The sequence below is a fragment of the Perca flavescens genome, chromosome 16 (assembly GCF_004354835.1).
Source record: "Perca flavescens isolate YP-PL-M2 chromosome 16, PFLA_1.0, whole genome shotgun sequence".
In the NCBI taxonomy this organism is placed as follows: Eukaryota; Metazoa; Chordata; class Actinopteri; order Perciformes; family Percidae; genus Perca; species Perca flavescens.
Genome location: NC_041346.1, coordinates 28,507,007 through 28,530,535, shown reverse-complemented (window position 1 = coordinate 28,530,535; position 23,529 = coordinate 28,507,007). Strand labels below are relative to the sequence as shown.

General features: G+C 40.2%; 1 protein-coding gene across 1 annotated transcript in view; it reads right to left on the bottom strand.

Annotated features, from left to right (window-relative positions):
• cnnm3 (cyclin and CBS domain divalent metal cation transport mediator 3) overlaps positions 1 to 16,702 on the bottom strand; it is a 33,099-nt gene extending 16,397 nt beyond the window's left edge. Inside the window, exons 1-6 of the mRNA XM_028601386.1 lie at positions 15,842 to 16,702; positions 12,039 to 12,373; positions 9,714 to 9,890; positions 5,520 to 5,677; positions 2,297 to 2,440; positions 672 to 830 (exon numbers count right to left, since the gene is read on the bottom strand). Coding sequence (XP_028457187.1) covers positions 672 to 830; positions 2,297 to 2,440; positions 5,520 to 5,677; positions 9,714 to 9,890; positions 12,039 to 12,373; positions 15,842 to 16,558 — 1,690 coding nt within the window. The 5' untranslated portion in view covers positions 16,559 to 16,702. The remainder of the gene's footprint in view (positions 1 to 671; positions 831 to 2,296; positions 2,441 to 5,519; positions 5,678 to 9,713; positions 9,891 to 12,038; positions 12,374 to 15,841) is intronic.
• Positions 16,703 to 23,529: the final 6,827 nt, after the last annotated feature.

The following is a 23,529-nucleotide window of genomic DNA, read 5'->3' as shown; positions in this document are numbered from 1 at the left end:
CAAACACAGCACACACAAACACTGTAACACACACACACACACACACACAGTAACACACACACAAACACACTTTAACACACACACACACACACACACACAAACAGACACACTCTAACACACACAAACACAGCACACACAAACTAAACACACACACTAATTACACAGACAGTAACACACTGTAATACACACACTGTAACACACACACTTTAATACACACAGACACACCGTAACACACACAAACACAGCATACACAAACTAACACACACTGTAACACACACACACTAATTACACGCACACAGTAACAAACTGTAATACACACACACACACACACACACACAAACACAAACTGTAACACACACTAACACACACACACTGTAACCCACCAATTGTAACCCACACACAGTAGCCCACAGTAGCCCACAGTAGCCCACTAACAGACCCACAGTAACACAACCACAGTAAAACACACACACACACACACACAGTAACACACACACAGTAGCCCACTAACAGACCCACAGTAACACAACCACAGCAAAACACACACACACACACACACACACACACACACACACACACACACACACACACACACACAGTAGCCCACTAACAGACCCACAGTAACACAACCACAGTAAAACACACACACACACACACAGTAGCCCACCCACCTCTGGACAGGAAGCGGTGCGTGGCCAGCAGCAGCTGTGGCGAGGTCCTGATCTTGGCGTCTCCTTCGGGAGGCTTGAAGAGCGAGAACTCGTCGGTGACGCTGCGCGGCTCCAGAGGGATCTCCAGCGGAGCGAGAGGACGCTTCACCTTCCTGTCTACTGCAAAGGGGGGAGTACTCAGACGCTTTACTACAGTCAAAGTACTAATACCACACTGTAAAAATACTCTGTTACAAGTCAAAGTCCTGCACTGGAAATGTTACCTAAAGGAACACGTCGACTTATTGGGGTTTTGTCTTATTCACCGTAACCCCCAGAGTTAGACGAGTCCATACATACCCTTCTCATCTCTGTGCGTGCAGTAATGCTGTCTGACAGCTCCAGCATTAGCTTAGCATAGCACAGATCCTGCAGGTAACTGGTTCCAGTAATCCTACTGCTCCGAATAAGTGACAAAATAACACCAACATGTTCCTATTTACATGTTGTGATTTATAGAGTCACAGCGTGTACACAAAACAACGCAACATGAGACACAGCCGTCTTCTAACCGTATACATACCGGGAACTATATTCTCAGGCGGAAGAATATATATATACTATACCAATAGTTGGGCGGAGTGATTTGCTTTGCAGCAAGCCTGTATGCCAAGTGTTGGCGTTATTCTGTCATTTTTTATCACTTATTCGGAGCAGTAGGCTAGTTGGAACCAGTCACCTGCAGGATCTGTGCTAGGCTAAGCTAATGCTGGAGCTGTCAGACAGCCTTACAGCACGCACAGAGATGAGAAGGGTATGTATGGACTAGTCTAACTCTGGGGGTTACGGTGAATAAGATAAACTACCAATAAGTCGGTGTGTTCCTTTAAGTAAAAGTATGTAAGTATCGTCAGGAAAATTAAGTTAAAGTATTAAAAGTAAAAGTACTTAATGCAGAAACATTGTAGTGTGTGTAAAGGATCCAACCAGCTGTGTGTTTAATGGTCTCATCATCTCAGCTGGACTTGTAGTCCGTTATATTGTCAGCTAGTTTACTTTAGAATCAAACATCAGATTTTATAAACTACATGTGTTCTGTGTGCAGGAATCTTAATGTGTAAAGTAACTAGTAACTAAAGTAACTAGTAACTAAAGCTGTAACAGATGAATGTAGCGGAGTGACTAAAGTAACTAGTAACTAAAGCTGTAACAGATGAATGTAGCGGAGTAACTAAAGTAACTAGTAACTAAAGCTGTAACAGATGAATGTAGTGGAGTAACTAAAGTAACTAGTAACTAAAGCTGTAACAGATGAATGTAGTGGAGTAACTAAAGTAACTAGTAACTAAAGCTGGAACAGATGAAGGTAGTGGAGTAACTAAAGTAACTAAAGCTGGAATAGATGACTGTAGTGGAGTAAAAAGTACAATATTTCTCTCTGAGATGTAGCGGAGTAGAAGTACCAAGTGGCCTGAAAAGAAAAAACTCCAACAAAGTACAAATACCTCAACATTTGTACTTGAGTACAGTACTGGAGTAAATGTACTTAGTTACATTCCACCACTGCAGGAGGAGGTGGAAAGCTTTAATAATAAAAGACACCAGATGCTACATGAAGAAACTGATTTTACATTAAAGGAACTTACGGTATCCGTCGGACTCGTCCAGGATCTCGGACTTGATGATCTCCTCGATGACATCCTCCAGCGTGACCAATCCCAGCACCTCGTAGAAAGGGTCGCCTTCCCCCTCGTTGTTCACCTTCTGCACGATCGCCATGTGAGAGTTGCCTGGTACAAAAAGGAGGGGTCAGAAAAATACTCCGTCAGGAAACTTTATTTCCAAAGAGATCATTCTTCAGTAAAGGGTCAATTCATTCAAATAAAAAATATATTTTTCATTTAACGCTGGGGTAGGTTGTTGATTGGGTAGATTCCATAATAATCTTTCAGCATATTGTAATTTAAGTGTTCTGGGAGAAAATTAGACTTCTGCACCTCCACCTGGCTCTGTTTTCAGGTTTAAAGGTCCTAGGACATGCTGTTTTTGGATGCTTTTATATAGACCTTAGTGGTCCCCTAATACTGTATCTGAAGTCTCTTTTATATAGACCTTAGTGGTCCCCTAATACTGTATCTGGAGTCTCTTTTATATAGACCTTAGTGGTCCCCTAATACTGTATCTGGAGTCTCTTTTATATAGACCTTAGTGGTCCCCTAATACTGTATCTGAAGTCTCTTTTATATAGACCTTAGTGGTCCCCTAATACTGTATCTGAAGTCTCTTTTATATAGACCTTAGTGGTCCTCTAATACTGTATCTGAAGTCTCTTTTATATAGACCTTAGTGGTCCCCTAATACTGTATCTGAAGTCTCTTTTATATAGACCTTAGTGGTCCCCTAATACTGTATCTGAAGTCTCTTTTATATGGACCTTAGTGGTCCCTAATACTGTATCTGAAGTCTCTTTTATATAGACCTTAGTGGTCCCCTAATACTGTATCTGAAGTCAATTTTATATAGACCTTAGTGGTCCCCTAATACTGTATCTGAAGTCTCTTTTATATAGACCTTAGTGGTCCCCTAATACTGTATCTGAAGTCTCTTTTATATAGACCTTAGTGGTCCCCTAATACTGTATCTGAAGTCTCTTTTATATAGACCTTAGTGGTCCCTAATACTGTATCTGAAGTCTCTTTTATATAGACCTTAGTGGTCCCTAATACTGTATCTGAAGTCTCTTTTATATAGACCTTAGTGGTCCCCTAATACTGTATCTGAAGTCTCTTTTATATAGACCTTAGTGGTCCCCTAATACTGTATCTGAAGTCTCTTTTATATAGACCTTAGTGGTCCCCTAATACTGTATCTGAAGTCTCTTTTATATAGACCTTAGTGGTCCTCTAATACTGTATCTGAAGTCTCTTTTATATAGACCTTAGTGGTCCCCTAATACTGTATCTGAAGTCTCTTTTATATAGACCTTAGTGGTCCCCTAATACTGTATCTGAAGTCTCTTTTATATAGACCTTAGTGGTCCCTAATACTGTATCTGAAGTCAATTTTATATAGACCTTAGTGGTCCCCTAATACTGTATCTGAAGTCTCTTTTATATAGACCTTAGTGGTCCCCTAATACTGTATCTGAAGTCAATTTTATATAGACCTTAGTGGTCCCTAATACTGTATCTGAAGTCTCTTTTATATAGACCTTAGTGGTCCCCTAATACTGTATCTGAAGTCTCTTTTATATAGACCTTAGTGGTCCCCTAATACTGTATCTGAAGTCTCTTTTATATAGACCTTAGTGGTCCCCTAATACTGTATCTGAAGTCTCTTTTATATAGACCTTAGTGGTCCCCTAATACTGTATCTGAAGTCTCTTTTATATAGACTTTAGTGGTCCCCTAATACTGTATCTGAAGTCTCTTTTATATAGACCTTAGTGGTCCCCTAATACTGTATCTGAAGTCTCTTTTATATAGACCTTAGTGGTCCCCTAATACTATATCTGAAGTCTCTTTTATATAGACTTTAGTGGTCCCCTAATACTGTATCTGAAGTCTCTTTTATATAGACCTTAGTGGTCCCCTAATACTGTATCTGAAGTCTCTTTTATATAGACCTTAGTGGTCCTCTAATACTGTATCTGAAGTCTCTTTTATATAGACTTTAGTGGTCCCCTAATACTGTATCTGAAGTCTCTTTTATATAGACCTTAGTGGTCCCCTAATACTGTATCTGAAGTCTCTTTTATATAGACTTTAGTGGTCCCCTAATACTGTATCTGAAGTCTCTTTTATATAGACCTTAGTGGTCCCCTAATACTGTATCTGAAGTCTCTTTTATATAGACCTTAGTGGTCCCCTAATACTGTATCTGAAGTCTCTTTTATATAGACTTTAGTGGTCCCCTAATACTGTATCTGAAGTCTCTTTTATATAGACCTTAGTGGTCCCCTAATACTGGGGGCAAGGTGGGGGGGGGCAAGGTGGAGGGTGGGGTGTGGCCTTGACCAACTGCCACTTTGCTCGTTTGAAAGCCATGATGTCTCTCTCTCTCTCTCATGGGTGGGCCAAATTCTCTGGGTGAGCAAAGCAGAGAAAGGGGAGGTAACCTTGCTCCTTATGACCTCATAAGGAGAAGATTCCTGATTGGTCCATCTGAGCTTTCATTTTCTCAAAGGCAGAGCAGGATACCCAGGGCTCGGTTTACACCTATCACCATTTCTAGCCACTGGGGGACCATAGGCAGGCTGGGGGAACTCATATTAATGTTAAAAAAAGAGTGGGGGAAGACACGCAGAAAATCGGCACAGGTCAGACTCGAACCTTGGACCTCTGCGTCGAGGCATTAGCCTCAAAGTATATGTGCGCCTGCTCTAGCCAGTGAGCCAACCCGGCCACAGGAAGGAACTTGTTCTGGTGGAACGTGTGTACGTTCAAAAGTATTTTTAGTCGTGCAACAGAAAACTCAGATTGGACAGATAGTCTAGCTAGCTGTCTGGATTTACCCTGCAGAGATCTGAGGAGCAGTTAACCATAGTCGAGAAAAACTATTATTTACCTCATTACGTTTTGCGAGTAAACTCTTATTGTCTCTTGTGTTCTGAATGAAAAAATAAAGTTTAATTAAATAGGAAAAGCATTAAGGCACATTTCACAGACGTATGTGTTTTTTTTTTATTTATTTAACTTTTTCCACTGTTTTTTAAGTTCAATAATTGCAACATCTCTCCATAAGTCAACGAGTAATCGCGTCAAATATTCGATATTGACCGAAATAATCGTGATTATGTTTTTTTTCCATAATCGAGCCGCCCGACTCTCTTTCTAGGAACAGTATGTTGTGTGCGAGTGTGAGCCCCACCTTTCTTGAACTCCTCCAGCATGGCGTCCAGCTTGGTGTCGTTGAAGACGTAGTGCAGCGGGTGGTTGTAGAACTTGGTGATGGTCGTCATGGGGGTGCAGTCGTCCGGGTCCACCAGCGCCAAGTCCTTCACGTAGAGGATTTCCACAATGTTGGACCTGGGAAATCAGAACCAGACACAACGTTGACGAGTGGCCACGAGTACTGCCATGTGGAGAAACCAAATCCCAAATCTACTGGAAGTACACAGCTACAAAATGAACCAAAAACACACCGACAACGGGGAACAACAACTTGGGCAGATAACGGGAGTAAATATAAAAACATAATTTTAAATCGTACCCTCTACAGTTCAACCAAAAGGGGATCGTTTTACTTTATTTGTGCAGGATTAAAAAGGTTAATTGTTCTGTTACAAATCAAAGTGACTAAATCCACTTCTTCCCAGTTCTAAAAACATTTTTTGTTGTCGTTTTGCTTTTGTATTAAACTAAATGTTTGATATATTTGATTCCTGGCCATTTATTATTTATTATTACTTATTGACATTTTATAGACCAAACAAATTAATCTTCTAAAGTGCAGCAATTCTACGACACCAGAGAGCATTGATTTAATAATTTTTTGCAGGACTGAATTAGTCGAGACATCAAAACTGAGCCTGGTAAAGGAGCACTGATTTGGTGATAATGAATGCATCTGTTCTAGGGCTGCACGATATGAGGAAAATATCTAATTGCGATTACTTTGACTGATATTGCAATTGCGATATGATTCACGATATTGGAGGGAATGATCATGTTTGTATAATTTTTCTCATTGCATTGAAAAATATGAAGATTTAAAAAGGAACACGCCGACTTATTGGGACTTTAGCTTATTCAGCGTGTCCCCCAGAGTTAGATAAGTCCAGAAAGGCTTTCTGCAAAGCAAATCACTCCGCCCAAGTAGCAGAAGTAGCAGTACTTCGCTTTTCTGAGAATATAGTTCAGAGTACGTATACGGTTAGAAGATGGCTGTGTGTCATGTGACCTTGTTATTTGTACACGCTGTGACTATACAAATCACAACATGTAAATAGGAAAATTTGGGCGTTATTATTGGGAGCAGTAGGCTAGTTGGAACCAGTTACCTGCAAGTTCTGTGCTAAGCTAGGCTAGCGGTGGAATCGTCAGACAGACTTACAACATGCACGGAGATGAGAAGGGTATGTATGGACTTATCCAACTCTGGGGGATACGGTGAATAAGCCAAAGTCTCAATAAGTCGGCGTGTTCCTTTAAAACATAAAATGAATATAGTGTGATTTTTGCGAGGCTCTGTACCAAATAAAGATGGTTTCTGTAGTCTGTAGGGTAGGATTTGTAGGCCGGGACGTCTCTGCAGCACCACAATGCTTAACTCAGAACGGTTTGACACATGTTTTGCATTTAACAAATATTGCATATTGCATTATATTGTGATTTCGATAAAATTGCGATTAAATGTGCAGCCCTATGCAGAGACGGCATTGATTTGGTGATTTGCAGGTCGGAAGAGCTCTAAGTTGAAACTGATTAAAAAATGTGATTAAAAAGACAAAATGATAAATACATGAAATCGTGGTTTCAACATCAATGGGATGACTGTTTCAACATGTAATTAGGGCCTGCTTTACGTTGAACTACAGTCATTTCAATGTTCATGAAACAACCAGATATGCACATTAGACATCCAAAAAAATCTTTTCAAGCAAGCTTAGTGTCAGGCTGCATTCACAAACACTGCGGCGGCCGTCAAACGGCCCGGCAAAAAACGCAGTAGGGGCTGCAACTAAAAATTATTTTCATAGTCGATTAATCTGTTAATTATTTGATTAGTTGTTTGGTTTATAAAACGAAAGAAAATGGTGATAAATGTGGATCAGTGTTTTCCAAAAAGCCCAAGATGAAGTCCTCAAGTGTCTTATTTTTGTCCACAACTCAAAGATATTCAGTTTGCTGTCCCAGAGGAGAGAAGAGAGTAGAACAATATTCATATTTAAGAAGCTGGAATCACAGAAATTGATTGAGAAAGTTTCAGTCTTCTCAGTGTGTTTTTGAGGCGGTGCGAGAGTCCCGTACAGGAAACAGGAAACATCGCTGCCTCTATCGCTGCCACAAGAAAATATTTAAAACACCAAACACAAGCTCTGAACAGCCTGGGAGTTTGTGGAACAGCTGACGGTTTCCTGCAACAACAAAGCACTAGTCACTCCGTCTCTTTTCTTTCTCGCTTTCTCCATGAAAGGATGCTGCCTTCAAGGGCTGTCGGAAATGTTGAGATCTAGCAACGATCTGACGGAAAACAATAACTGTGAAATACAGTACAGGCCAAAAGTTTGGACAAACCTTCTCATTCAATGCGTTTCCTTTTTATTTTCATGACTATTTACATTGTAGATTCTCACTGAAGGCATCAAAACTATGAATGAAACATATGGAATTATGTACTTAACAAAAAAGTCTGAAATAACTGAAAACATGTCTTATATTTTAGATTCCTCAAAGTAGCCACCCTTTGCTTTTTTATTAATAAGGGAAATAATTCCACTAATTAACCCTGATAAAGCACACCTGTGAAGGTAAAACCATTTCAGGTGACTACCTCATGAAGCTCATTGAGAGAACACCAAGGGTTTGCAGAGTTATCAAAAAAAAGCAAAGGGTGGCTAGTTTGAAGAATCTAAAATGTTTTCAGTTATTTTACACTTTTTTGTTAAGTACATAATTCCATATGTGTTCATTCATAGTTTTGATGCCTTCAGTGAGAATCTACAATGTAAATAGTCATGAAAATAAAAAGGAAACGCATTGAATGAGAAGGTGTGTCCAAACTTTTGGCCTGTACTGTATGTAGTCCACTTGTGGGACATTGGGGGGTTAGGGTTAAAGAACACAACAGGACGTCACACAAATGGTCCGTTTCAGTGACACTCCCACTGACGCAGCACCCTGCGGAAAACCGGTGGATTGCCTTTTGTAGTGTGAACGTGCCCTTTACTCAGACCTCAGTTTTATTGTTACTTATCGGCCAACATATACACAGATACCAATATATCTGCAATAAGATGATATGAACTCTCATCTTTGACCAAATCAACTGGAATCTTAAAGATAACACTCCCTCCCAGGCTCCTATCTGAGCCAAATCTCTGCACTGTAATGCTGTCTGACGGCTCCGGCGGCATCAGGTCAGCACAGAACATGCAGGTGAATGGTTCCAGTAATCCTACTGCTCCCAATTGTGACAAAACTGACAAAATAACGCCAACATGTTCCTATTTACATGTTGTGATTTGTAGAATCACATCGTGTACAAAAAACAACGTAACATGAGACACAGCCATCTTCTAACCGTATACATACCGGGAACTATATTCTCAGGCGGAAGAATATAGTACTTGGGCGGAATGATTTGCTTTGCAGCAAGCCTGTCTGACAATATAGTTCCCGGTTTGTTTACTGTTAGAAGATGGCTGTGTCTCATGTTACGTTGTTTTTTTGTACACGCTGTGACTCTACAAATTGTAGAGTTGAAAGCACTTAATTGTAAGTCGCTTTGGATAAAAGTGTCAGCTAAATGACATGTAATACAAATCACAACATTTGAATAGGAACATGTTGGCGTTATTTTGTCACTTTTGTCACAATTGGGAGCAGTAGGATTGCTGGAACCATTCACCTGCATGATCTGTGCTGGCCTGATGCCGCTGGAGCCGTCAGACAGCATTACATCACGCACGGAGATGAGAAGGGTGTGTGTGGACTTATCTAACTCTGGGGGTTACGGTGAATAAGCTAAATTACCAATAAGTCGGCGTGTTCCTTTAAGTTTTTTTTTAGGTTTTGTTCAATATGTTTAATAAGGGTTTTCCAAGAAGTATAATACAAAAGGGACAAAAGATTAGGAGTACAAAAGAATATGACAATATGAAAAGAAAAGAGGAAAGAAAAGGAGGAAGCAACTTGGGTGTATTACTCAAGACAATGAAATGTGCTGTTGCATCACTGGTACTCTAAATTAAAGCAGAACTTATCAAAGAAGAGGTGAGTGGCCTACTGGGAATCTCACGAGTGTTCAAGGTCTGCACGGTTAAGTCACTGAACGGATTGTTTTCACAAGTCTAGCTTTTGGTTGTCTGAGCTCTGTAAAAAGCTGCGTTTCTGCGCCCACCTCTCCTCCTCGTAGATGGGAACCCGGGTGTAGCCGCACTGCATGATGTCAGACATGGTGGAGAAGTCCAGGACGACCGAGCTGGGCAGCATGAAGCAGTCCTTCAGGGGCGTCAGGATGTCCTCCACCGTCTTAGTGCGCAGCATCCCGCGGCTGAACTCCTCCTTCACAAACTCGCTGCGCCAGGACCCGGTGGGGATCAGACACACGACAAGGAAGAGAGACGTTAAATACAGATCATGACGTAAGGGCAACTCTACGCTATATCTGAAGCAGGGCTGGGTTTTAAAGTGCCCATATTCTGCTCATTCTCAGGTTCATAATTGTATTTCGAGGTTGTACCAGAATAGGTTTACATGGTTTAATTTTCTAAAAACACCATATTTTTGTTGTACTGCACATTGCTGCAGCTCCTCTTTTCACCCTGTGTGTTGAGCTCTCTGTTTTAGCTACAGAGTGAGAAATCTCACTGCTGTAACATCTTTGTCGGGAGTCGCACATGCTCTGTAGCTAGGTAAGGACTACTAGCCAGTCAGAAGCAGAGTATGAGGGCGTGCCCTGACAGTAGCTAGGTAAGGACTACTAGCCAGTCAGAAGCAGAGTATGAGGGCGTGCCCTGACAGTAGCTAGGTAAGGACTACTAGCCAGTCAGAAGCAGAGTATGAGGGTGTACCATGCTAGCAGCTAGCCGAGCATTATAACGTGTGTTACAAAGTGACCACGTTGGTCTCTGACTACAATAGAGCTGTTTGGAGCAGTTGGTGAACAGTGTTTTCTGGTGGAGATGGTAAGTCCCTTTGGGGGGGGGGGACTTTGGGCTTTTTCACTTTGTAAACCTATAACGTGCATAAAAAGGATATAAAGGAAAGGGAAAAAGCCAAAAAGCATAAAAAAAAATCTATTTTCAATAATTTGATATCGATTCATAAAACTCACAAGATCGATCTTTTAAGACGCTCTGTTTTAAAGCCAGAGAGATAACGGTATCAAATGAAACTAGACAATCTAATCTAGATGGATTCTAAGGAAGCCACGTCTTGCTAAATAACGCTCCCAAGTTAGGCCAAATCGTGGCGAGGGAAAAGAAACTGAAATGGTCACTTCCACAGATGTGTGGCTTTAAGTATACATTAACCCCTCGGCACTAAAGAAAGCACTTATTAACTGCTTTGGGGTCAATTATTTACATTAATAGTGTTAATAATGCACCAGGTTAGAGCAGGGGTCTTCAATGTTAAAGGCTGCATTACAGTAAAGTGATGTACTTCTCTGAACTTACCAGACTGTTTCTAGCTGTTCTATTATTTGCCTTTTCTAATCCCCAGTTAGACATTATATCCACATTACTGATGATTATTTATCTAAAATCTAAGTGTCAACATATTTTGTTAAAAGCACCAGTTGTCAACCCTAGAATATCGCCGCAATATCGATATCGAGGTATTTGGTCAAGAATATCATGATATCTGATTTCCTCCATATCGCCCAGCCCTACTGCAGACCTTCAGATTCCTGCAGACCTTCAGATTTAACGCAGAACCATAAATCTTTCCAGTCCCTCCAGAAAAACGCAATATATATAGTTATATATATAGTCACTGATCTGCCTTGCACTGTACTCATATTAATCCTAAAATCTCACTCTATTGACCGATATTGCACTATTCCTTCCCTCTCTTTTGTATGTTTTTTGTAAAATTGTAAATTCTTTTGTATTGTCGTACTGTACACTATTTTTTTATATTCTTACCGTCATCTCTGTTTTCATTCTTAATATGTTAAGTCAGTCCCTCCCTCTTTTTCATCAAACCGCAGTTTTTGCAAGTTCCCGCAATTTTAATCGCATAAAATTGCATAAATATCCCGCATATTCCTAGGGCTGCCACCTCTTAGTCTATTAGTCGACTAATCGGTCCTTTTGGTCTTAGTCGACTAAGATTTCTTTAGTCGATTAGTCATTTTTTATGCTTATTTATGCTTAATTACTTATTTCCAAGAAACTTCTGAGCACATTCATGGTAAACACAAGATTTAAAGTGGTGCTTTTGCAGGATTAATTGTGGAGAAACTCAGTTTTACAGATGGTTAATTAACTACATTTATATTGTGCTTTTCTAGTCTTAACCACCTCTCAAAGCTCACAGCTCTGTCAATTAAATCAACTAATCGATGAGTCGACAAAATCGCATAAGTGTTAGTCGACTAAGAATTTCTTTAGTCGAGGACAGCCCTACATATTCCATCGTATTTTTTAAGAAAACCGTGCCGCATAATCCAGGATTTTTGCCCGCAGCAATCACAAAAAAACTCCTTCGTCTTTCTTACCTGTAAGGGTCGTTGACGCTTGTGCGGATCATCTCCATGGTCCTCTCCCTGATCCCACAGGTGCTGATGTCCCGCCTCAGGCCCAGGTCCAGGATCAGCCCCAGAGGGCAGGACAGGGGGCAGGTGAGCACCAAGCAAACCTGGGCCAGCCAGGTCAGAGCCGGCGCCAGCTGGAACCCGTAACCGGAGCACAGCATGTGGGGACCCAGCTCGGCCAAGAAGAAGATGAGGAGGCCGCTGGTGAACACGGCCGCAGCGATGGAGCCCAGCGCACGGTACAGCAGCACGCCGAGGACCGAGTGTCCCACAGCGCACAGGAACAGCAGAGAACACGTCTGGGATGGACAAAAAGACAATTTAGGAATACATCTCATCAGAATCAGCTTTAAAAAAAAGGTCCCCGTACCGTATGTAGAGCTGGCCGATTTGTTTCCCTAAAAAAATCTGTGATTTTTTTTTTTATAAAAAACTCGATTTACGATTCGATCCCCCCCTTCCATTTAAAACCAAATAAATGTGAACTGTAAATATATTTTAAAAATATATATTTATTGTATTTAATTAAAGTGCATCAACATAAACAAAATTGCAAAGGCAAACCCTTTCTCTAAGTGAAAAGTCACAGTGCATTGTGCAACAAAGATTGTTAAACATCCAAATTATTTATACTGTATTTGGATTAAAAAAAATCGATTTTTTGAAAATATGAATCAATTTGACCTACCAACTCGATTTTTAAATCAAATCGATTTTTTTCCCCAGCCCTAATTTGATGTTATGATTTCAACTCCCAATGATCACAAAAACAGAATAATCAAGAAAAACAATTATTTAGCTCATTACATTTTGCAAGTAAACTCTTATTTTATGAATGAAAAAGTTTAAATAGGCAAATTTCACAGTTGTATGCGGGGGTTTTTTTACAGCTGATTTATTTAACTTTTTCCACTGTTTAAGTTCAATAACTGCAAAATCTTTCCAGAAGTCAACGAGTAATCGTGTTAAATTACCGTGATTTCAATATTGGCCGAAATGATAGTGATTATATTGTTTTCCATAATCGAGCAGCCCTATTAAACGCTTTAATGTTAAAAAAAAAAAAAAAACTTTTCTCATACTGTCTGTCTGAATATACCTGTAGTCACCCTCTGTAAAAAGCCCAGTCTGCTCTGATTGGTCAGTGTTTCCGGGTCTTCGGGCTACAAATACACTACTACAGTTTGGTGTAAAAACTAAATATTCTATATCTACAGTACAGGCCAAAAGTTTGGACACACCTTCTCATTCAATGTGTTTCCTTTTTATTTTCATGACTATTTACATTGTAGATTCTCACTGAAGGCATCAAAACTATGAATGAACACATATGGAATTATATACTTAACAAAAAAGTGTGAAATAACTGAAAACATGTCTTATATTTTAGACTCCAAAGTAGCCACCCTTTGCTTTTTTTGATAACTCTGTAAACCCTTGGTGTTCTCTCAATGAGCTTCATGAGGTAGTCACCTGAAATGGTTTTACCTTCACAGGTGTGCTTTGTCAGGATTAATTAGTGGAACTTTTTCCCTTATTAATAAAAAAGCAAAGGGTGGCTACTTTGAAGAATCTAAAATATAAGACATGTTTTCAGTTATTTCACACTTTTTTGTTAAGAACATAATTCCACATGTGTTCATTCATAGTTTTGATTCATGAAAATAAAGTAACACATTGAATGAGAAGGTGTGTCAATCAAACTTTTGGCCTGTACTGTATATCTACATTTACGCCTCCTGTCCATAATACTCGGACGTTTCCGAGCCCCTAAAACGGAGACATTTGGCGACGGCCAAGGACTTCAGTCAGCCTCATCAGGTCGGTAGCTTACACACCTTTCAGTAACAGTTCCACCTCGTCCTCGGTACACGCTAATGAATCTCCAAAGTATTTTCTGTATTTTCAACTTATACATCCATGATTTTCAACCGCAGAGTAACGTCAGACGATCTGCTTCCTGTTTACAGCGGCACGCACATGCCCAGTGTGTGTGAATGGTCACGTGACGTGTGTTGTCAGACCTGTTAATATGGACGGAGATTAGTTCAGCTACTGGAGCTCAAACTCCATGTGGACGGAGATCGTTTTTTTTTTTACATCCACACTACTATGTTTTCTTTGAAATGAAAACATAGTAGCGTGGATGTAACCTCGGGATCTCTGCTCCGTCATTGCAGCCGGGGAATGTGTACTGTAGCGGCACTTTCTACCTCTGTATAGTATAGATGTCACATCACAACCGTACGGAAGTCCTGGCGGCTCGTTTAGGGGGCACAGTTTCTGAATACCGGCTGTGTAGGGCTGTGCAGTTAATCAAAATGTAATCGTGAATATGATTTTGGCTCCTAATGATCACAAAAAACAGAATAAATCGAGAAAAACTATTATTTAGCTTGTTATGTTTTGCAAGTAAACTCTTATTTTCTTTTGTGTTCTGACTGAAAAAATAAATAGGAAAAGTATTAAAGCAAATTTCACAGATGTATGTTTTTTTTACTGTGGATTTATTTAACTTTATCCACTGTTTTTTTTAAGTTCAATAATTGCAACATCTTTCCAGAAGTCAACGAGTAATCGTGTTAAATTATCGTGATTTCAATATTGACTGAAATAATCATGATTATATTTTTTTCCACAATCGAGCAGCCCTACGGCTGTGTGCATTTCTCTGTGGATTGAGAGTTTTGGTACTTTCACAGTATTTATACAGCACCTCGAGCTGCTTTTATAATCAACCAAAGACATGAAAGTCTCACTTTTTACTTTTTAATCAGACCTGTGTCGACACAAACAGAGAATCTGAGTCTGATTACTGTTACGCTCAATGTACTTGAACAGAAACAGACATAACAGCTAAATACTAAAAACAAGGAAAAGCTTAACAAGGTAAACATTGACTACCGTGCACAGATATAAACCAAAAAAGTATCTACGTATAAAACACCACCACACAATGACATACATGTGTAGACAGTAAGATAGTAGTGCAATGGTGCATAGTGCAAAGGGTGCTGGTGTAATAAATATGGGGTTATATACCAGACTCATAAAAAGATTTATTGCCAAGTAAGTAGCACTAACAAGGAATTTGCCTTTGATGTTGGTGCATACATAAACATATTAAACTTTTATATGAAATAACAAACAATAAAATACAGAAACAACTGTACTCCGCTACATCTCAGAGAGAAATATTGTACTTTTTACTCCACTACATTCATCTGACAGCTTCAGTTACTTCACAAATTAAGATTTTTTGCACACAAAACACATAGTAGTTTATAAAATCTGATGTTTTATGAGAAATTAAAAACTACCCAACAATATAATGGCCTACTGAAATGACTAGACCATTAAACACACAACTGTTTAGATTGTTTCCAGTTTCTAAATTGTTAAATCTGATTGTTTGGAGAACTTATAATACTTTAAGTACATTATCCTGGTGATACTTAACAGACTTTTACTTAAGTAACATGTTCTACTTTTACTTGTAAACAGAGTACTTTCACAGTGTGGTAGTAGTACTTTCACTTAGCCTAATTAAAAGGATTCTTCCACCACATGCATATACATATTTAACATTAAGAAAAAAAGGGGGGCTTTATTGAATAGTGCAAGTCAGGATGTGCAAAACTTTAGAATATACAGAATGTGCAAAGGACAGGTATGTGGTCCAGGATGTAGGCGTCAAATCTAACTTTATACATACACGAGGTGTTGCCGTTGGCTTTTTCCCACCTAGCTAGTTTTCAGAAACTTACCAAGAAGTTCCCCCTGCGCCTGATCGGCTCCAGGCGCTTGGCGGCCCGCTTCTCCTCCTCGGATCCGCAGCTATGGAGGACGTACAGCTCCACGGGGTCCAGCCACAGCAGGCTCAGGTTCACTATCCTCAGCGTCCCGCAGACCACAAGCAGCAGCACGACCAGCACGGCCAGACCCCACGGCGGGATGTAGTCTGCGGGCGGACCGCTGACCTGCAGTCTTTCCGAGCCTACAGAAGCCCATTTGTCTCCGCTCAGCACGCACAGCTGGTAGTAGGTGTGCTCGCCGCCAGAGATGCTCCTCTGCCGGACCTCGACATCTACCAGCCGGCTGTTTTCCTCGTCCTGGGTGATTTGACCCGTCACCTGGAAAGGGGACTCCTGGCGGTTTGACTCCAGCTCGCACGGGTCAGGCGTATCCCCGACCGACCCCGCGGCTCCGCCAGCTGCCCCTGCGAACGCCACCCACGTCCAGTTTCCATCCAGCTCAGTGCCGAAAAGACGGAGCTTGAACGTGGCTCCTTCTGGCGCCGAGATGATGCGATCCTTCATACACACCAGACCCGTCGGGTCTTCCAGTCGCAGCCCCAGAACGAGCGGAGCTTCCTGGCTGCAGGCGCCGTACCTGATCCCGCAGAACAACAATATCATCAACAGGAACCGTAGACCTGCCAAGCTGGCCACCATATTGGAATTGGTCAGCCTGGCTCTGCTCATGTGACTCCAGCAGCCCTGTAGCGGCCCCGCCCACCCGCGGGGCGTTCTGGGAACGACGTCACACCGGAGGACAAATGGAACGCACCGGGCTCAGGCTCAGCCACACAAAACGAACACAACTGCAACTGATCTGCGTGGCGGCCATTTTGGGTCTACGCGTACCAAGCTGGATATAACTGTACATGTTGGGGCTTGACTGTGAATTTTTGTGATTTTTAGGCTAACTGCTCCCGCCCTCTTCTCAAAAAGCAGCGAATCGCAGTCGGTGTGTACTCATAGCCAATACGATATGACGAAACAAGAAGGTGTGACCGCCCATCTTTGTTAGATTTCATGTAAACAAGTCATTCGTCACTCGGGCCCTCTGTTAGATACACTTCACATTCATTGAATTCATGCTAATGTAATCACACTGTCTAACATTTAAGGAAAGGGTTGCTTCACCCTTTTTCAAGTATGCCTGGAAAAAGTACTCTTATGCATCAAGTTTTAAGTTATTTCTTGTCATATGCACAACAATTAGTCTCTAAATCCATTTTGTCTGATGTTTTTCAACGTTTTTTGCATTTTGTTATGTTTGAAAGGTGCTATATAAATAAATCTTGATTGAATTATTGTTTGAATTAGGGAAGAAGTCGTTGGTAATGAAATTTCCTCTAACAATGCTCTTAATATGTATAAAAAGAAAAGAAAAACATACAAAAATATATGTTTTCGGTAGACAAGTGTGTAGTTATAACAAGGTGAATGAAGTGTAATATAAATAGGAATGTAGTGAATGTATACGCGTAATGAGAAGTAATAAATATGGCCTAGACATGTGAAACCAGTAAAACATGACAATATGAAGGTAAAATGAATACAATGTGCAACATTTACTGCCTTGGATGTATATATTTTTCAATATATATATATATATATATATATATATATATATATATATATATATATATATATTTATATATATATTTATATATTTATATACATACAGTACAAGCCAAAAGTTTGGACACACCTTCTCATTCAATGCATTTCCTTTATTTTCATGACTATTTACATTGTAGATTCTCACTGAAGGCATCAAAACTATGAATGAACACATATGCAATTATGTACTTAACAAAAAAGTGTGAAATAACTGAAAATATGTCTTATATTTTAGATTCCTCAAAGTAGCCACCCTTTGCTTTTTTTGATAACTCTGCAAACCCTTGGTGTTCTCTCAATGAGCTTCATGAGGTAGTCACCTGAAATGGTTTTACCTTCACAGGTGTGCTTTGTCAGGGTTAATTAGTGGAATTATTTCCCTTATTAATAAAAAAGCAAAGGGTGGCTACTTTGAGGAATCTAAAATATAAGACATGTTTTCAGTTATTTCACACTTTTTTGTTAAGTACATAATTCCATATGTGTTCATTCATAGTTTTGATGCCTTCAGTGAGAATCTACAATGTAAATAGTCATGAAAATAAATTAAAAAATGCATTGAATGAGAAGGTGTGTCCAAACGTTTGGCCTGTACTGTATGTTTTTTTCTAATTTTGTCTTTTTCTATTTAACATTTACTGGTTTTCTTTAATCTATCTTTTTATTGCCGCCTTTATTTTGTTATTATATTTTAAATGCCATTTTATATTCACCACTCCCAGATGGATGGAGGCAGAGCTGTAATCACGTCCACCTTTGTCGAGTCCAAGACAAATCCAAGACCAGGACTAGTCGAGACCGAGTCAAGAAGAAGAGTCATGTCATTCCACCTCTCTCTCCCCTTTCATGTCTTTTGCTGTCCTATCCAAATAAAGGCTGAAATTGGCCCAAAAATTATCTTAAAAGACAGAGTCCAAATGATATTATTTTTTCCTTAAAATATAAAATGTAAATGTTCCCATTCTTGAACTTATTACTTGTCCTGAAGAATTTGTCCAGAGTACAAGGTGCTCGCTGACATTGTGTCTGTGGTCAAAATGGAAAGGATTGATCCCTGATGATGAGGTAGGCTATATGATGCAGCCAGCCAGGCGTATAATAGCTGTTTTCTGAACAAACTCGCTTTATCAATGGCTTTGTTTTGAAAGATGAAGTTACTTTAGAACAAAAGCATGTAGTGCTGGACTCGGTCAAGACCAGCTGGAATAATTGGCGAGTCCAATGGCCAAGTCTGAGTCCAAATGCCAACGAGTCCGTGACAAGTACTACAGCCCTGGATGGACGGCCTGACCGGGTACTGAAAGCATGGCCTGATCACTTTACAGAAGTGTTTAACCTCTCATTACAACAAGCTGCCGTTCCAACCAGCGGTGTAGTCTACGTGATACGCAGTATACGCAGTATAGCCACTAAGAAAGCTCCAGGATTTCCATATACCCACTTAAAAATGCCCAATGACACACAACAACATACTTTCCATTATATCTTTGATATATTTTGAATTGTCATCTGTGTTTTTCTTCTTCACATAGGCTAAATAAAGGTATTTCCACTGTAAATTGGTGCATAAAAGTGAATCCGAATACAGGAAATGAAGTCGGTGATACTCAAAACTTCCCTGGGGGAGGACACCCAGAACCCCCACTATGATATGAGTCATTTGTAATAATAATATGTTCTCATGTGTGCAGTCTTTGTAAGAGAAGAAGTGCAGGATTGGTAATGACAGGATTATAATAACCAACTTCCTTTTGATAACAAAACTTGAGGATCCACCCAAACGTCCTGTAAACAATCCTCCCATCAGTTAACGTTAAAAGATCAACTCCTGCAGACCAAAAGAAAACTTAATTCCACTAATCCCCAGAGAACTTTCTATATAAAGTTATTATAACATGAATCAAAACAGAGACAGATTTTCTGTAGAGAAATATATCTCAGGTTTATTTAACCTCATAGATTTCTTCAAATGCCTTACAGTACTTACAAAACAGTTATGTACACGTTGCTTTAAAGTGACACGACCCTTGTTTGGAAGTGTTCCTCCATCTTTGTTCAACCAAGTCAGACCATGTTACAGTGGTGTATTCAAACCTGCCTCCCCCCTTTGGACACAACTTCTCATTCAAAGTGTTTCTTTATTTTCATGATTATTTACATTGTAGATTCTCACTGAAGGCATCAAAACTATGAATGAACACATATGGAATTATGTACTTAACAAAAAAGTGTATTTTAGATTCTTCAAAGTAGCCACCCTTTGCTTTTTTATTAATAAGGGAAATAATTCCACTAATTAACCCTGACAAAGCACACCTGTGAAGGTAAAACCATTTCAGGTGACTACCTCATGAAGCTCATTGAGAGAACACCAAGGGTTTGTTAGAGTTAAAAAAAAAGCAAAGGGTGGCTACTTTGAAGAATCTAAAATATAAGACATGTTTTCAGTTATTTCACACTTTTTTGTTAAGTACATAACTCCATATGTGTTCATTCATAGTTTTGATCCCTTCAGTGAGAATCTACGATGTAAATAGTCATGAAAATAAAGGAAACGCATTGAATGAGAAGGTGTGTCCAAACTTTTGGCCTGTACTGTACGAGCACATCTCTGGTAAACACAAGAATTAAAGTGGTGCTTTTAGCATGACTCTTTGCGGAGAAACTCAGATTTACAGATCTGTCGATTAAATTAACTAATCGATCAGTCGATACAACTGAACGAGTGTTAGTCGACTAAGAATTTCTTCAATCGAGCACAGCCCTAGAGTGCACAGGTAGTTTAGATGGTGCTTTCCGTGTGTCCGTGACTGATGGTGTGGAGGTGTGGGTGTGCCAGGCTGTAGCTGGGCCTGCGGAGGCCCGGACAGTTCTGCTGCTCACTGAGCAGAGTGGTGGTCTCTCCCGGTCCGTTATCCGGGCCGGGAGATGGCGCCTGCTGCTGGGTCTTGGAGGGCAGAGTCGGGTGGGGATTAAAAGGGCACGTCACTTAATAAAAAATAAAAAATAAAGGAAATGCATTGAATGAGAAGGTGTGTCCAAACTTTTGGCCTGTACTGTAGATCCAACACCAAACTGGATTTAAAGTATCGTTGCATTGCTTACCTATAAATATTTTTGTATTTCAAGTGCTTAAAGGGATTCGCCACCGTTTGTTGAAATAGTTCTTATTGTGCGTTCTTTTTGTCTTGTAATCTCGAGTAGTAGCTCGAGTGTGACGTCACATCCGTGTCGAAAAACGAATAACCGCGGGGTTGTTGCGTTCTTTTTGTCACACGATACTACGAGTCGGAGAAAAGATGGATTTTTGTAACATTTTTAGTAACATTAAGGATTCTATTCAACCAGTTATTGACATATTACACAAATATATTTCACAGTTTGATACATGGAAATTACGTTTTGATTAACGTTAGTCTACTGCTCTGCTTTCTGCTCAAGACTCGGCTTAAAGCCATTGTGGTCATATAGCAACCGAGTGTCTCTAGTCAATTTCAGCTGCACAAGCTACTAAATAACTAATCAGGCGATATTTAACTCCTAGTAAGACTGTAGAGACATGTCTATAGGTAGCAGTATACAGCACTATGTTTAACTCCTAATAAGACTGTAGAGACATGTCTATAGGTAGCAGTATACAGCACTATGTTTAACTCCTAATAAGACTGTAGAGACATGTCTATAGGTAGCAGTATACAGCACTATGTTTAACTCCTAATAAGACTGTAGAGACATGTCTATAGGTAGCAGTATACAGCGCTATGTTTAACTCCTAATAAGACTGTAGAGACATGTCTATAGGTAGCAGTATACAGCGCTATGTTTAACTCCTAATAAGACTGTAGAGACATGTCTATAGGTAGCAGTATACAGCACTATGTTTAACTCCTAATAAGACTGTAGAGACATGCCTATAGGTAGCAGTATACAGCACTATGTTTAACTCCTAATAAGACTGTAGAGACATGCCTATAGGTAGCAGTATACAGCACTATGTTTAACTCCTAATAAGACTGTAGAGACATGTCTATAGGTAGCAGTATACAGCACTATGTTTAACTCCTAATAAGACTGTAGAGACATGTCTATAGGTAGCAGTATACAGTGCTATGTGTACCACTTCTTCATTTGGTTACAACAAAGACAAACGTGCTTAAAATTGTAGAAAACCACAATGTTTACTACGTGTGATGCATGACGTAGCCATCTGTGAAAGTGACCTCGGGGTCCTCTGAGTTCAGACGACTTGACGAGTCGTATATATACGACCTCGGGGGGGGGGCGTTCTTTTTGCAACTTCCGGTTCGTAACTCCGGAAAACAACTCGTAAATCGACTTCGGTGGACAAAAATAACGCACCATTATCCCGGTCTCCCCCCTAGCTGTAGATAGGTGGGCCAACGCATTTTTTGTGCATGCATTGTTTTAGTCGGGTGCAACACGCTAATTAGCTTAGCGTAGTGAATGGAATCCTATGTTGCCGGTTAGCATGTTGTGAGTAAAAGTGAGCCAACAAAAGACAAAAAAACAACCTAATTACTTGCACTGAGACAAAAAATACGTTGGCCCACCTATCTACAGCCAGGGGAGACCGTGATAAGAACTATTTCAACAAACGGTGGCGTATTCCTTTAAATTATCTCAAATTTGCACTGCAACTTTGAAAACCTTTGATAGACCTAAACACGGCCTGATCGCTCCGTGCACGTAAAGAGGCCGATAAGGGATGCCAAAACATGTTGTAGGGGGGCTTCGTTCTCTCTTCTGTTTCTGCATCGCTCCACATGCATTCAAAACCTCAAAACAATTCAAACAATCTACTTGAGTGAATGATAAACAGTGTGGAAAACACACTCTGCATGAGAACGCTGCAGCAGAAAATATTTAACCTTCGTGCCGGTCTAATCATCACACTGCTGCGGGGCTAAAAACAACACGGCAGGAGTTGCTGATAAGCCCTGTTCCCCCGCTCCTTTCACATGGTAGAAGAAAAAAAAGGTCCAAACAATCAAAACGGCTCAGCAGATCAGACCGGGCGGTCAAAGCCGCCAGGAATTTCAATACTTTTGAGCGGCGGGAGAGGAGTTCGAGATAAGGGCAGGATGTAAAATAGACGAGGGCGAAAGTGAGAAAGAGGTGTGGGAGGACAGGCCAGAAGAAAAGAGAGGGAGATACAGGATGGGGGACAGATGACAGCAAAAGGGGAAGGATGGGAAATGATTTTTGGCTGAGAAAAGAAAGCTTTGGTTATCACTTCTGAAAAAAAAAAAAAAAAAAAAAACGCTACAGAAGATACAAGTAAATTATGATTTGAGGTCAACTCTGTGCAACGTTTATTGCTATTTAATGCCGTCCAGGCAAAAACAACGGAAATAAAAACATCTCTCGTAATAAATAGAGCTATTTGAGCTATTTCTCTTTCAGCATCACGCCGATGCCCATCTCTTCATGTACAGAGTATTTACAGTTATATCACACAAAAAAAAACAGCAATCAGGGAACTGAACACAGTGTTTCTGGGTAAATGAACCCAATAAAAGCTGCGTCATAACAGCTGGAAGCCCGTTTCACACAACCACACCTTCAGGTGCCTGGAACAACAACAAACAAAAAAAACTCAACAACAATAAATACAATGTTTACAATAAATACAACATGAATTAAGTAGAATAATTGTTTACACGTTTCCCAGTACGCAAACTGGTAGTCACACAGCCAACCAGTGGCTTCACTGGAAACCAGTTTAAGACCAATTGCTACATCATGGAGACCTAAATGAACCAGCAGGCAGGTCTAAATGTCCTTCCAATAGAGGGTAAGGCTATGTCAACTCTATTTTTCCCTTTAACGCGCAGGTTTCTCCAGTGAGCTGGAAGCTCCTGCTGAAATAAATGTATGGTTTTCAAAGTGGCGATCCTCTCCGTGGTCGGATTCACCCATTATGGTGCCCCCTAAAATAAAAAACCTGCCCCTCTCTTAAGCGTGATTTATGGTTCTGCGGAGGCTCCGCGCAGAGATTTCGCCGTAGCCTACGTAAGTGGCCT